This window comes from Bactrocera dorsalis, chromosome 3, assembly GCF_023373825.1.
Source record: "Bactrocera dorsalis isolate Fly_Bdor chromosome 3, ASM2337382v1, whole genome shotgun sequence".
NCBI classification, from domain to species: Eukaryota; Metazoa; Arthropoda; class Insecta; order Diptera; family Tephritidae; genus Bactrocera; species Bactrocera dorsalis.
In genome coordinates this window covers 82,701,193-82,716,674 of record NC_064305.1, presented here as the reverse complement: position 1 = coordinate 82,716,674, position 15,482 = coordinate 82,701,193, and the positions used below count along the sequence as shown (strand labels likewise).

The following is a 15,482-nucleotide window of genomic DNA, read 5'->3' as shown; positions in this document are numbered from 1 at the left end:
GACGCCGAAATCTTGCCTGCCCACTGTTTTTTCACGCTTTGGAGCAGGTTCATCGTATACAGTCCACTCGAATAATTGTCGATTGGACTTCGGAGTGAAATGATGGTGTCATTTTTCATACATTGTCACATATCGACGCAAAACTTCGGGTTTATTACGCTTGAACATCTCGTAACACCGCTTCGAATCATAAACTCCTCGTTGTTTTTGGTCTTAATGGATCTCAGCAACACCCTCTTAACACAGAGCATTCTCATACCCAAATATTGGTGAACGTTATGATGTAAACGTTCTGTTGATATCTTTAGAGTACCTGCTATCTAAAATATTATATTCTGGACTTTTTTGATGTTTTCAAATTTGGTCAGATGGCAGTACAACTTTGCCATTTTCGTATTTTTTTTTTCAAGAGAGCAAAGTGTAATCAGAATGTATATATTTGTAATATTATACAGAGAACAGAACTCATACATTATATTGTATGTACATATAATCCTTGGTATATTTCCTGTATACCATAACTTGCAGACTTTAAATTAATGCGATGGAGCTAATATACAATTCCAATGAAGGCATAAATTACTAAATTTCAAAAGTGCCAAATAATACGAAATGCATAGCCAACAATAACAACACAAACACCAACTAGAGTCGTGATTTGAATAACAGAAAACGCAGCTCTCAGCGCAGCTTGTCACAATGACAGATACAGCAGCTGATAGCTGATAATGCATAGAAGAGAGCCGCTGACGATGGTCACATAGCCGAAGATCGATTGCGCTGCCGATGCCGTTTTGAATGCCGAACGCGCAAAAGGCGGCTCGAAATCTGCTGTCAAGCTGACCAACAGAGCAACAGAGCAACGAATGACTTGCGGTGTCCATCAGCAATCAGTCGGGAATTGTACGGATGCACAAGTTGCTGAAACGCGTTACCGTTCAGGTGGTGGAAGAAATGTACTAAAGTGGGACTTAATGTTAAATTTAAGCATATTCAAGTAATAAACGCAAGTGATAAGCAAATACAGCGGCGATAATTAAAATCAAAAGAATATTTGTATAAAAACTTTTAAATCACAAAAAAGTGCAGGTGCAACTGCCGTGCCTAAATATATTGTGTGTGTATTTGTGAGGAACGAAATTTAAGAAATTAAATTTTTTTTGTAATATATCACGTTTATAATTGGTAAGTTTAAGCAATTTTACTAAAAAACAAAAATTATATAATTTATATGCTACCAAAATCGAAAACTTCGCCCGGCTTATACATATATGTACATCTGTCTATGTATTCGAATTTTCGAAGTTATACTACAGTTATCGGTGTTATATAATTACTTATGTATTTACTTACATTTACACCTCTCCGTGGTGTAGTCAAGCTGCTGTTGAGGCCACCGTCGAAATAACTTTCGCGGTCAATTTGTGTAATTGCTCTTCGCCTGCACGCGGTCACGATGTCCGTTCTTTATTCTGACTTCGCTTTGCCCGTACCTTCCGCTGCTTGTCAGCTTGCATGCTTTTACTTTCCACTCAATTCTTTATCACTTACATGTCATTTATTTTTTTTTTTTCTTCTTCTTCATATTTTAATATAACTTCTTCGTATCGCGCTCGCGTATCGTCCAGCGTCCGCTACTTTATGGCGACAAAATCAGCGAAACTGCAGCCGCTGTAGACTCCAGGCAGGGCAATCGAAGCCGGCGTTCACATTGGCTTCTGAGAGACGCAAGGCGGGGGCTTTGCAATGGTCTATTGACGTTCGAGTGCGTATTTTTGGTTTCTGCATACAAATGAGTCCCTCTATGTGTGTATGTATGTATGTATAGTTGAGACTGCAGAAATGCGCACTTTTTTGTTTTATTTCGGATTTTGTTTTCTGAAATCGAATTGAATGAAATTTTTTTCACGCTGCTTCGATACACTTTGATCTCTTTGCTGGTTGATAATTTTCAGTTTCATTTTTATTTCGTTTATTTTTCATGTTGGCACTTCCTTTGCAAATTTTTCAAAACATCGCAATTTTTTGCGTGCACCTCAAAGTTATTCAAGCGATGAAATAACCGCTAAATATAAAATATTTTGAATTATTGCTTTTCGCAAATATTCGCGACATTTGATTAAAATTATTTACTTAATTGTTTATTTATTTACTGGAAAAAATATTTATAAGCTTTCATTAAATGGAAAAAAATAGTGATTGCTGAAGATTAGTGTACGAAAGACATTGAAATCGATAATTCCTTAGTTCGAAAAAGTTATTTCCAATTTTTTAATAAAGAAATGATTAATAAATAATTTATATAATATTTTTTTAGACAGTGTGTTTTTAATATTTTTAATTGACAATTTTTACAAAAAAAGATACGTGTTTTATGTTTATGTGTATTCTCAAAAATTAAACTCTTATAATATTTTTTTTTTGTGGTTATTGCATCATAATAATAAATATGACTACATACCGCCAATGTAGTTTCTTAAGATTATATTGCTGTCCTATAGGGTGGGCCATATAAAATTTTAAATTTCGAAGATACGGCGTAAAAGATTGAGTGTAGCGTTTGCTGTATGGCACGTAGCGCCGTCCTGCTGGAACCAATTGTTGTCCAAGTCTTCCTCTTCAATTTGCTTGAAGAAAAATTCGGTTTACATTGCGCGATATCGCTCACCATTGATGGTTACGGTTCCTTTTTCATTTTCGAAGAAAAATGGGCCGATGATTCCACCAGACCAAAATCCGCACCATATTCGATTCGTGCTGGGTGCATTGGCTTCTCGACGATTACGTGCGGGTTTTCTGTGCCTCAAATGTGACAATTCTGCTTATTAACGTAACCATCGAGGTTGAAATGAGCCTCGTCCGAAAAGATGATTTTTCGGTAAAATTGACCATCTACGGTCAAACGATCTTCTGCCCAATCTGCGAACTGTAGAATAGTGAATAGCGACCCATTTCGTAAATTTTAGACTTTTTACTGAATATCTGTCACTTTCTGAATAGTATTTCATGTTTCCAATGTCGAAATAAGATAATTCAAATTTAAAACGTTAGATGGCCCACCCGTTACTACTGACCCGTCTGCATGCCCTTGGTTCATTGCAAATATACTATATATCTTAACCACTGAGTTTTAATTCATTTAACCTTCGCTTCAAACGGCCAAAAGTCTGCTTAAAGAGTTTGAGTGCTTTTGTATGCCATACATTAAGTAAACAATGGGAAAAACTTATAGAAAGGACCTTATATTTATAAACATATATTTCCTAATCGATATATAACAGAAATTTATAACGATAGAACAACATTTCACAATGGCATTATTTAAAGTCACAGGTCTATCGCAACAAGCCACAACCACGCGGGCTTCAAAAGAGGAGATTCAGCCATATTTATTCAGAATAGTCAAGGAAAATTTTGACAAACGAGTTCTATTTTCACACTGTCGGTTTATAATTTGGGTAGTCGAAAAAGTCTTTTCGTATTTCGCAGCAAACTTAAACTAATTTTTTTTTATATTTATAATGAAATTTAAAACAAAAAATATGTACCATTTTAGGCGACCATTTCTAGCCATTTTTTCACTAGGGACATTATTCTGTCAGTGTAAAACTTTTCTGGTTTCTCGGCGAAAAATTGCGACAATTAATTTTCTTTTGAAGCTAACTTTACTCTATTAAGGGAGTTCAGCATTGACAAAAACAAATGGTAATTCAATGGTGCAAGGTTATAGCAATGAACTGGAAGCATTAAAATTCCCAGCTAAGCTCTCCCAGTTTTTGCCGAGTCATCAGAATATGTGTGGTCTAGCGTTGTCCTCATGGAAGACGAAACTCTTTCTGTTGATCAGTTCTGGGCGTTTTTCTCGATTGATTGCTTGAATCTCATCAACTGTTAATAGTAAAATCTTGAATCAATTGTTTGACCAGGTTGGAGCAGCTCATAGTACATGATTCCTTTTCAAGCCCACCAAACACTCAGCATAACATTTCAAGAGGGTAATCCTGCCTTTGGGACCATTTATTAAGCTTCACCATGCGTGGACCATGATCTTTTCCGCACATTATTGTCGTATTTGATCCATATTTTGTCTTTTGTTACCGTTCGCTTCAGAAATGATTCGACTTCATTTCGCTTCAGCAAAGAATCGCAAATGTTAATTAAATTTTTCACAGACAATTAGGTACCACAAACATCAAGGTTCTTTTTGTAGCCAGCCTTTTTTAAATAGTTCAAAACTGATTGATGATGAATGTTAAGTTCCTTAGCAATGTTGCTGCTTATGGGACGGTCCTTGTCGATATTTTCCATAATTTCATCGACTTTTTCGAAGATAGGTCGACCAGAGCGAGGTGTATCTTTCACATCGAAATTTCCAGAACAGAATCGAGAGAACCATTATTGTGCTACACGAACTGATACAGCAGCGTCTCCGTAAACTTCAAAAATTTCATTAGTGACTTACGTGGCATTTTTCCCTTTTTTATACAATAATTTTAAAATATAGCGAATTTCTTCATTATTTCCACTAATTTTTGAACAGCTGCAAGTTTTTTCCAACTTCCCGAAATACATTTTTTTTTTGGTTAAATGTAGCCTAAGATCTCATCTTTAGAACACTATATGGTATGACACAATGTGATTGGTAATACTGTAGATATATGCAGGACTGCAACGACAACCATTGACAAAATACGAAAAGACTTTTCGAGTAACCTATATACCGTCTATAGCATTGGTACAGTTTCAGCTATGCTACTAAATATATGCATGCTTTGTAAAAATTTTCATAACTCATTAGTTATGTTTATAATTCCCTACATTTTCTTATTTTTTATTAGGAAAAGTTAATTTTAGTTTTAAAAAGTAATTTAACGCCAAAAAACAATAATACAACAATCACAACAAATTTATACAATATAAATCTTATCTTTATTTTACACAAGCCGTGTGGAAATATAAATCACACGCTCTGATGGAAACTCGACGCTTTATATATTAATGCCGCATTATGCATATAAATAACCAAAAATAAATATTAAAATTATTTAAAAAATTATCGCAATGCAAGCAGCTTCATATTTATAAACATTTAGTTTATATAAATGCATAAGTAATTGATTAAAAATAAACTCAATTAGTTTACACAATTTATAAATTAATTTTATAAAACTTTAGCTTGAAATGTAGAATTGTTGAATATATTTAAAAATCTTTACAATTTATAGGTATTACCATATATTTTTATATGTATGTACATATGTATGTGTATGTGCACAGTGTAAGCCTAACGCCTACAATCCCTTAAAATATTCAAAACATTTACATTCGTAGCGCCACTACTGGGCTTAAAGCGCAAAAGTGTTTTTGAATTTTTCTATCAATGACTCCAGTGAACCCGGCGCGTAAAATACATACACACAAACTCACGGGTACTCAAATTTGTGTGCCTTGATTACTAAAGGCACATAATTATACTCATATATAAATATTTTTATATACGTATATGTATATATTTACAATAAAATTATTATATATATATATAAGCTTTATCACGTGAACAAAACAAAAATTAATAATTAATACTATTTAATTTAAATAAGCTAAAAAACAGCATTTCCAAAAAAAAAATTCCAATAATTTGAAGCGCTTGATGTAGTAAGCACTTGTTGATAGTGAAACCCTGCACCCACAAAAACAAAACTAATTTTAATTATTAAATGTTGAATAGTTGCTGATAAGCTGTCATAGTTGTAAAAACACAAGAAAAGAGAGTACAACGACAAAAAAGATTAACAAGAACAAAATGTTAAATAAACTATGTTTTTGCGGCTTTCAAAAATGTTCAAAGTTCGGCATGTGCCATATATTTCTATATACCCACCTACATACATACATACATATTTATGTTAGCATAATGACTCGCACATAAATTTACATGCGTGTTTACTGTTATGTTTTTATGCAAGCAACGATTACCTCATCCATTTTTTTAACAATTGAGGCTTACCGTCTGAGCGCCGTATTCAATGAGTCAAGTTCAACATAAGTTTTGTCTCATGGCGCACAGATGCCTTAACTATATGCGCATACTATATATACATACAACTTAATCATTTGCATTGTTTTTGTAATTGTTGTATTTATTTATATTGTCAGCGGTATATACAAATATAAAACAGAACTAGCTTGAAGCCAGTGAAATTATATTCAGTGATAAGCAAATAGAGCTGAGAATAATAATTTATATATAGTATATCTGTATAATTGTATACATATATAGTATAATATAAAACATATAATTAGTATACACATGTATAGTATATATAAAACCTTATGTTTTCCTCGTTAATTTAGCTTTTTTTATTTTTTTAGTCTAAGTTTCCTACTTTAAAATGGTGCTAGAAGTCAGCGTCGATCCAAACCCCGAGCATCAGCAGCAGCCACAACGTCGAGCGGACGCTGTGGAAGAAGAACCGGAACCAGTAGTAGAGGTGACCACAAGCGGCAGCATAATCTTCGATAAAGCTTACCAAATGATGGAGCGATTCTCGTCAATGCGCATCGGGCAATTTGTGTTGGAACGAGTTGATCGAGTGCTGCGCGTCTTCGAGGATACCGCCAAATGGAGCCTGCCACAGGGTAAGTGTAAAGTATTGAAAAGTGAAAATTCCGGTTTTTTTTTACCTTACTAAAATTAACTTCTACGACCATTTAAATAATATTATAAATATACTTACTCGCTTGCCTTCGCAGATAAGGCAGATGCGACTCTGGTTCGTCCTTTGTCATGGCTACCATTCCTCGTCTTAATCGTGTTCTTACGTCAAGTACGCATTTGGCTATCGCTGGCAGCACTACTTATCGGTGATGGTCCGGTGACCGCTAGTAGTATCGTCTATTTCATACAGACGCGTCGTCGCAAATTGCGCTCCATACGCATGCATGGCTTGAAGGCCATACAGCAGCATGAGGAAGAGCGCAAAGCTATGCTTTGTGAGCATGAAAACAGTTTGGTGATGAGAGTGGGTAAATTACTCAGCACGGCTATGTGCCGGCCGCGCATTCATTGTGAACCAGCGGGCGTAGTGTTTTCGCCAAACAACCCAGCTATGCGTGAATTACTGCGGGTATGTATTGCCACTTTACTTTCATAAACCATATTATCTGTTGCTGTTTTATTTACTATGCGTATATACCCTTAACGCCAATGTAGCCCATCGAACCACCGCGTTTCAGATTTAAACGTCAACGTGAGGATGACAGCCCCGAAGTGGAATTAAGCTGTTCACAGATGCTTACGAAGTATGCTAATGAGAACTCCGACGATGACTCTGATTATGTACCGCTCGAGGAAGAGGATGATGACTCGACTATGTCCGCGAATACCTCTAACGAAACGCAAGGTGAATATAACATGGTAAGTGTGTTGAGGTTATATTTGAAGTCCGGAAACTCGTTATAAAGTCAAGTTTTCGTTTTAACGCAACTGAAGTCGAAACACCTTGGTAGACAGGCTTTTGGCGTACCTGGCGCAATTTCTGGTATTGTTATTAGCCACCTTAGAAAATTTGTAGTAGGCACAAATCGCTTCGTTGATCCGTAAGGGTCTGTTGATCCATATCTTATAGCGTTGTAATTATAAAGGAGCAGCCTTTACACCTGTTCAAGTGGAATAAACTGTCACTTTTGATACGAGGATCAATGCTACGAGTTAATCGAATCTGACCCTGAACACATAAAATATTTGATTTATCGGAGCATTTCAGAAAAAAGCTTTGGACTTTTGCTCTTTTAATTTTTTTTGCTTTCATCGATAAATATCTTCACTGACTTTCTTAATTACATATAGCTTCGAGGCTTTGCTCTCCTTAAAGTGCTTTAGAAGAATATGGATCTAATTCGGTAAACTCATATCCCGAATATGCACTAAGCTGCACTGCATTGGAGCCACCCTGAAGCTCTCACTATTTCAACCATATTTTAAGATCATATCATGTAATGTTCTCCTTTACTATTGTAAAATATATTTGCTTCGAAGTTTTCTTCTAAATTTTATTTATTTTATTTCCTCTAATTCAGGATACAAGCGAAGAAAATGCCAAAGATCAAAGCTTTTCCGAGAAAACAGAAGCGACAGAAGAAAAGTCACCAAAGGAAAAGAAAGTACCCATAATAGAGATCAATGCTAAAGAAGTGGGAAATACTTCGACACCCAATAATGATCATAAAGATAAGAAAGAGCAAAACACAATTAAATCGGAGATTGAGAAAGCGGTAACTAAGTCACCGAAAACACCACACACACCGTTGGATAACGGTCAAAGTAAAAGTGGCAAGAGCGGTGGGCTGGCAGAAGAGGCGGTAGTCGGTAATGGACATTAAACAAATTACTAATAAGCTATGCCTTTACGCTTTTAATTACTATGTTATGATACATTAGCATTAACTATTTTTTTTACAAAGCTACCTTTAAATATAGTATAAATGTAATACAATATAATGGCAACATTTACAGAATTGCACAAAAAAACTAAAAAAGAAATAACTGAATTAGTCGAAACGAATCAAACATTAATTAGAAATAAAATTTTTTATCGAAATCGAAAAATTTTTATCGAAACATTTTCTTATCGGAACTTTTTATAGAAATCGAAAAAAATTTATCGAATCTAATTTTTTTATCAAAATTTATTATCGAAATCGAAAAATTATCGAAATTTGTTATCGATTTTTTATCGAAATCGAAAAAATTTGTATACAAATTTTCTTATCGAAATTTTTATAGCTTTTTTATCGAACATTTTTTTTCTTATAAAGTACTGAAATCAAAACATATGCGCATAAATATTTCAATAAGTGTCTTTTATAAAATATTACGAACAAATGTCGAAATATACATATGAACACTAATACGATTTTAATTTAATTTTATTGAATTTATTTAATATCGCTGCCATACTTTTCTGGAATGCGGTTTAAGTAGAACATTTTCCAATTTTCAAAAAGTTATAATTTTTTCATACATTGTTATGGCCTTAAGCTTTCGGCTAATTTTTTTTTTCGCTAAAAACCCTAAAAAACCAGCATAATTCTCTCTTTTGTGCCGCTCTCCCACACAGTACAAACACAGGCCACGCGTGAGGTCACAAAACCTCAAAATGCAAAATCGCTAAATCTTTCCAACGGCCACAACGATGAGCAAAAGAAAGCAACGCCTGGACATGAAAGCGCCGCCCACACCAAACCGCACTTGCCGCCACAATTATTGAGCAACGTTGTTTCCAATGCAAGTAATTATCAATCGAAAAACATTACTTTTTAAATAAACTTTTATAAATATTTATAAATATATATTTTAGCTGTATTTAATGGATAGTATTTTGCTTTTGTTTTTGTTATTCCCTTTACATATTCAATCAAACCTGATTCCAAAGATCCCAGTGATGGAAAATTAATAGATGCTAATGATGCTTGTTCCGATAAACAAATTGAAATCCCAACCAATAATCCAGTACTACCTGAACCACCAACACCACAACAACCACTGTCATCTTCCTCAACACTTTCGTCTCCATCCTGCTCCACCACATCCTCCACCTCCTCATTAGTTTCGTTAACGGCAAGTGATGATTTTGTTGTCGACCACGATCGTAGTGATCCGCCGACTCCAACGCCTTCACTCAATACGGCATCGTCGGCAGAGGACGTCTATCTGAGTCCGTTCGGTGTGTGTCTGATTTTCTCTAACACTAAAATGCTTGTTTGAATTTGCGCTGGAGTAAGAGCTTGTTTAAATTTTGAAATTATTTTATTAAGAACTGTTAAAAATAGTTTTCTATTTAAATTTTTGCTTACTAAATTTAAAATTTCCACGCACACCATTTTTACTTTGTAAGCTCTTTCTCCAAACCAATTCATAAAACAACTATTTTCCGCCCCATATTTCTTCATTCATCCTTTCAATCGCCCATCCTTTTTTAATGTGCAAACACTGTTCATTGATCTGCAATGATCCTACACTTCTATGCAATTACAAATCAGTTACAAATCTTCTTCATATGTTGAGTCATGCCTAATATTTGATTACTTTCTTTTTCAAGGCTCTCCCCCAAACTTCAACTCATTTCATAAGCCATTATCCAGCCAACAGAATATGAGTGCCAAATTTGCTGATGCAGAAGGTAATTACGCTTTATATATATTTGAAATACATCACTACATAAGTACAACCAACAATATTTCTAGATTTGCATTAATATTACTGTAATCGTAACGCTTACAAATTTTGGTTTTTCTTTTCTTTCTTCAGAAGCAGATCCATCATTTGAAGATGGTGATGAGCATTCTCAGCATGCCAAACAATTCAAATCTCAGCCCGAGCATAAACCACAACAACAACAGCAGCAACATAAGCAATCATACCGATACCGCAGAAACCGACGTTAAAAATCGGATTATTTTATATGCTATATATACATATTACTTGTAACTTAGTTTAAAATATAGAAAGTCTTTGTAAGAAGCACGATTTTAAATTGTCTGTTAAATAATATGGATTTCAATGTCATTTTTACTACTAAATGTTAAACAAATAAAACTTACGATAAATTCGAACTTTCCTTGAAAGTAACATAATTTCTTTTTTTCTACACATATACAGATAAATTTAATTCTTTTGGCTTCTCAGAGAATTCGAGAACATCGAACTCCTTAAAGAAACTGATCTCGTTAACAATTTTTTCAGTTACATGGATTTCACGGCTTAAAAAAAATATTTCTTTAATTGTCGCATTTAATGCTATATCATCTTTAGAATATGTATTCTCCTAAATGCTCTAATAATTTTGAGTAATAGTTTTGGAGATATGTATAGCCTTAAAAAGTTGCTGCTCAAAGTCTGCTATAAAAAAGAATTTTCAGTATGGCAGCATTAAGTTGTAAAAATGACCAGACCTTTTACGTCTTCGCTATCTCAATTTTTAAAGTTTCCAATCATATTTGCTCATCGCGCTCAGCACGCTGTAGATCATGTGTTTTAGGATAGTTCCAGGCCTGGATTTTCGTCTGGCCAAACAAGACGAACAATAAATTGCAAACGAAGTACATGCCACCGATAATGTAAAAGACAATGCGCCACTGCTGCACATCATTCTATAATCAAAAGCCGTTTAATAAAAAAGTAAGAGTTCTGTATAAATATTAAATAGAAAATATACAAACCGCATCAGTGACAATGACGCCCACCGCCAGTGGGGCCAATAAGCTCATAACATTTGCCGCGCCATTTGTTATGCCCATAAGGATACCAGCAAAATTGGGGGATAAATCAATATGATTGATGAGGAAACCCAAATTGCTGGCTGTATTCACACCAACAATAATCACCAGCAAAACCAGCGCCAACTCACTCTGATCGGCACGCATATAGCCAAGTAGTATGAGCGGTACTATGGGCACCCAAAAACCGATAGTGTTGAACAGTTTACGACTGGTATTAACACAAATGTAGCCACGTTTAATCAGAAAACTAGCTAAAACACAAAATACGAATGTCAAAAGTATATTAGCCAGATAAGGTGCTGCGGACATGAGCGAATTGCTCTGGATATCTTGTTTCAGTATGCTCTTCATATATGACGGGATTTCTGTTATCATTGTCCAAAAGCCCCAAGTGTAGGCGCACTGTACCAGCAATAAAACCCAGAAAGGCAGTGATGTGAATATCTTTAACCATGGTGTCTTCATGGTTGCATTTTCAGGCTCCGGTTTGGACGTTGTCACCAATGCGGCTTCAATATACAAACGCTCTTCCTCACTCATCCATTTGCAATCACGAGGTGTGTTAGCGCCAAAAAAATACCAGACGATACCCCAAATTATGCTGAATAAGCCGGCGAAGTAGAAAATGCCCGGCCAACCTAACGTAGAGGAGGCAATCCAACCGCTAACCAACATCATCAGCACGCTACCGAAGGGCAGCCCAGTATAGCAAAAGGTGCCAAGTGAGTTGCGCTCCTCGACTAGTATCCATTTAGAGAGCAGTGTGTGTACAGATGCAAACGTGCTACCCTGTAAGAGACCTTGACACAAACGCAGCCCAAAGAGCACTTGCCAATCGCCCAAATGCACGCCCAGCGGTGTGAGCAAAGCCAAAAGTGCACTTAGTACTATACCAAGGAGTAGCGTTATTTTACCACCAAATCTGTGCGCCAACTGACTGCCCGGTATTTGTGTCACAAAATAGCCCCAAAAGAAACTGCTGAGCAGATAGGACTTTGTCTTCTCGGACCATTGGTACTCCTGTGGTAAAAAATTTTGGTTTTGAAAAAATGTAAATTTTTTTTTTTAGTTTTCTTACCTCAAAATCGGGGTTTGCGGAATTCTTATCCATCATTGCCACTATCGCTACCGAGAGATTTGTGCGTTGCGTTATCGCTGCAGAGATTCCGAAAAACATTAGAATACATTGCACATGACGAGCACCAAAGAACGGTGCTGGAATATAGAGAAAATGCCATTATAAATATTAAATATTAAAGTGTATTACGTAATTTGTTTTAATTATTATTTATTAATTTTTGGAGGATGGAGTCATGTGTAGAAGTTCATGCAAGTGAGGAAAGTTCTCTGATCCCCATTGACTTGGGAGTGGTCAGAAACGATTCGTTTACATATGACTCAAGCAGCTCACAACTTCCAGTCTTTGACCGAGTATCCTCTGGGTAGCCTAAGAACATCAGTTTGAAGGCGAGCTAAAGTGAGAAGGCGAAACATCCCCTGCATAGGGTTGTACGTTGGGTTTGGGACCCGCCACGTAAAAAACACCCCCAATGAAAAACCACCAACAGCCTCGGATGAGAAACCCCCCTTTTGATGACGACCATGGCAAACGACTTAAGGACTATGATTTGAGGGCATGCACCTGGAATGTCTGGTCCCTTAAATGGGAAAGTGCCGCTGCCCAGCTGGTTGATGTCCTCGTGAAAAGATAGGCTGACATCACCGCCGTCCTAGAATTGCGATGGACGGGACAAGGACAGTTACGAGTAGGTCCTTGTAGCATTTACTACAGTGGCCAAATAAAGGAGCGCAAGTTTGGTGTGGGATTCGTGGTGGGAGAGAGACTCCGTCGCCGAGTACTATCATTCACTGCGGTGAATGAACGTCTAGCCACAATCCGCATCAAAGCGAGGTCCTTCAACATATCGCTGATTTGCGAACACGCCCCGATAGAAGAGAAGGACGATGTGACCAAAGATGCCTTTTATGAGTGCTTGGAGCGCTCTTATGAGAGATGCCCCCGCCACGATGTTTCAGACACGGCAACTCCCTATCGTGCGACTTCTTCAATCTGCTGCTGGAGAAAATTATTCAAGCTGCAGAACTTAATCGAGCAGGTACAATCTTTTATAATCATCATTGATATCATCGGCCTCAACACCCGCGCCGTTAGTTCTGCTTTCTCCAGACTGAACAAGGAAGCAACGCAAATGGGTCTGGACGAAATATCTCCTGTCATCAAACAAACAGTCATCGCACTCGCGACTTGGCTCTCACGTCACTGTTGACAGTCATAACTTTGAAGTTGTAGATAATTTCGTCTATTTAGGAACCAGCATTAACACCATCACCAACGTCAGCCTGGAAATCCTACGCAGGATTACTCTTGCCAACAGGTGCTACTTCGGACTGAGTAGGCAATTGAAAAGTAAAGTCCTCTGTCGACGAACAAAAGCCAAACTCCATAAGTCGCTCATAATTCCCGTCCTGCTATATGGTGCAGAGGCTTGGACGATGACAACAACCGATGAGTCGACGTTACGAGTTTTCGAGAGAAAGGTTCTGCGAAAGATTTATGGTCCTTTGCGCGTTGGCCACGGCGAATATCGCATTCGATGGAACGATGAGCTGTACGAGATATACGACGACATTGACATAGTTCAGCGAATTAAAAGACAGCGGCTACGCTGGCTAGGTCACGTTGTACGGACGGATGAAAACACTCCAGCTCTGAAAGTATTCGACGCAGTACCCATCGCGGGAAGCAGAGGAAGAGGAAGACCTCCACTCCGTTGGAAGGACCAAGTGGAGAAGGACCTGGCTTCGCTTGGAATATCCAATTGGCGCTACGTAGCGAAGAGAAGAAACGACTGGCGCGCTGTTGTTGACTCGGCTATAATCGCGTAAGCGGTGTCTACGCCAGTAAAGTAGAAGAAGATTATTTATTAAAAATTAAATATATTATTAATGCATATTTTCGATTCCACGAACTTTGCGTTATTTATTAAAATTTTTCACTCGAAGAAGTCATCACATTTTGAATTCTTTTACAAACCTTTCTTTTTTTTATCATCTTTCTGTTCATTTTCCATTTAATATTCAGTTATTGTTACACTGTTAGAAGGAAATGGAACTTAAAATTTACAAAACACAAATTTTTAATGGACCTGCAGCCAAACAAGTTGATTGATCGAGCGATGAAAACCATCTAACAGTTTTTGATTTTTCATAGTTAATGAAGAATGAACAGCGGCAATAGGCGGTTAGGGTGGCTCAAAAAACACATTAATTAAATTAACTTTTAGTTGTGATAGAAAATTATAGTTTTTTTTCAATTTGTAAATATAAATAGTTTGTATACCACGAACAGGATAAATTTAGTTTGCCATGAAGTTCTTAACCGACCCACCGCATAGAATAAAAATTAGATGAGGTTTGTACCTACTGTCGACTATGTCCTCTTCTCCATAAAATGTATTTCCAAAGGCCCAACACTCTGACGAATTCCATGAACTAACAGTGCGCTATTAACGAGCTGAGTCGATTTCGCTATATTCGTCTGTTGTTATGAGGTTATATTTGGCTTCAATTCGAGTTACCAAGTACAGCCTGGTCCTTCTCTACCAACTCTTTCCAATGGAGTGGAGGTCTTCCTCTTTTACTGCTTTCACCATTCGTTCAACCGAACAACATGACCTAGCCAGCGTAGTTGCCGTCCCTTGGTTCGCTGAACTTTCTCAATGCCACCGTATATCTCGCACAGATTCTCGTTCCACCAACTGCGGTATTAGCAGTTGCCAATGTGTAAAGGACTATAATTCAATTTAGTCTTTGTTCGTCGAGACTGTTAAATTGTCGACTCAGCTCAAAGTAGCACCTGTGGGCAAGAGTGATTCCGCGTTGGACTTCAAGACTGAAATATGACTTCAAAATTATATTCCAACTTCTTCATAGTCGCGCAAAGTAAAATCTATTCCATCGTCATAGATTGAGAAATCAGGTTGACCATATCCAAATGCTACACCTTCACTGCCGTCCAGTAGGCTGAATAAGTATTCCCTCCATAAATTCTGGACAACAGCCACTAAATCACCGTTTTGGGTCCTACAAGAGTATGCTCCGGTCGTAACTAGTACTCAATGTTATACATTTGAAATTGAAAAAAAAGTTACAGTTGTTCAAATATGAGTGAAAATAACGAA

General features: G+C 36.8%; 3 protein-coding genes across 6 annotated transcripts in view; 1 reads left to right on the top strand and 2 right to left on the bottom strand.

Annotated features, from left to right (window-relative positions):
- The window catches only part of LOC105226221 (multiple C2 and transmembrane domain-containing protein), a 70,465-nt gene extending 68,960 nt beyond the window's left edge, over nt 1-1,505 (bottom strand). Inside the window, exon 1 of the mRNA XM_049452352.1 lies at nt 1,354-1,505. The gene's annotated coding sequence lies outside the window, so the exon portion shown is untranslated. The remainder of the gene's footprint in view (nt 1-1,353) is intronic.
- LOC105226222 (uncharacterized) lies at nt 863-10,635 on the top strand. 2 transcript variants are annotated; one of them, XM_011205047.4, is made up of 9 exons: nt 863-1,185; nt 6,373-6,639; nt 6,754-7,127; nt 7,214-7,417; nt 8,080-8,368; nt 9,120-9,290; nt 9,435-9,725; nt 10,101-10,181; nt 10,310-10,635. In XM_011205047.4, the coding sequence occupies exons 2-9, from the start codon at nt 6,393-6,395 to the stop codon at nt 10,444-10,446; spliced, it is 1,794 nt and encodes a 597-aa protein (XP_011203349.2). In that variant the 5' UTR covers nt 863-1,185; nt 6,373-6,392; the 3' UTR covers nt 10,447-10,635. The 2 variants fall into 2 exon arrangements, with proteins under 2 accessions (XP_011203349.2, XP_011203350.2); XM_011205048.4 differs by lacking the exon at nt 9,435-9,725 and having other exon boundaries at nt 866-1,185.
- LOC105226265 (putative inorganic phosphate cotransporter) lies at nt 10,198-14,497 on the bottom strand. 3 transcript variants are annotated; one of them, XM_049452361.1, is made up of 5 exons: nt 14,336-14,496; nt 12,359-12,495; nt 11,221-12,300; nt 10,954-11,151; nt 10,198-10,897 (listed from the first exon to the last, which is right to left on the bottom strand). In XM_049452361.1, exons 1-4 carry the CDS (start codon nt 14,370-14,372, stop codon nt 10,993-10,995), a joined length of 1,413 nt encoding a protein of 470 aa, XP_049308318.1. In that variant the 5' UTR covers nt 14,373-14,496; the 3' UTR covers nt 10,198-10,897; nt 10,954-10,992. The 3 variants fall into 3 exon arrangements, with proteins under 3 accessions (XP_049308318.1, XP_049308319.1, XP_049308317.1); XM_049452362.1 differs by having other exon boundaries at nt 10,646-10,897; nt 12,359-12,435; nt 14,336-14,497; XM_049452360.1 differs by having other exon boundaries at nt 10,646-10,900.
- Nucleotides 14,498-15,482: the final 985 nt, after the last annotated feature.

Excerpts from the sequence above, each read along its gene's own strand:
- LOC105226265 (XM_049452361.1), bottom strand. The coding sequence starts at position 14,372 with ATGGAAAATGAACAGAAAGATGATAAAAAAAAGAAAG. Across the intron at positions 12,496-14,335 it reads AGATGATAAAAAAAAGAAAG|CACCGTTCTTTGGTGCTCGT; the intron begins GTTTGTAAAAGA and ends TCTATATTCCAG. Across the intron at positions 11,152-11,220 it reads GCGTCATTGTCACTGATGCG|AATGATGTGCAGCAGTGGCG; the intron begins GTTTGTATATTT and ends TTTTGATTATAG.
- LOC105226222 (XM_011205047.4), top strand. The coding sequence starts at position 6,393 with ATGGTGCTAGAAGTCAGCGTCGATCCAAACCCCGAGCATCAGCAGCAG. Across the intron at positions 6,640-6,753 it reads CAAATGGAGCCTGCCACAGG|ATAAGGCAGATGCGACTCTG; the intron begins GTAAGTGTAAAG and ends TTGCCTTCGCAG. Across the intron at positions 9,726-10,100 it reads CGTCTATCTGAGTCCGTTCG|GCTCTCCCCCAAACTTCAAC; the intron begins GTGTGTGTCTGA and ends TTCTTTTTCAAG.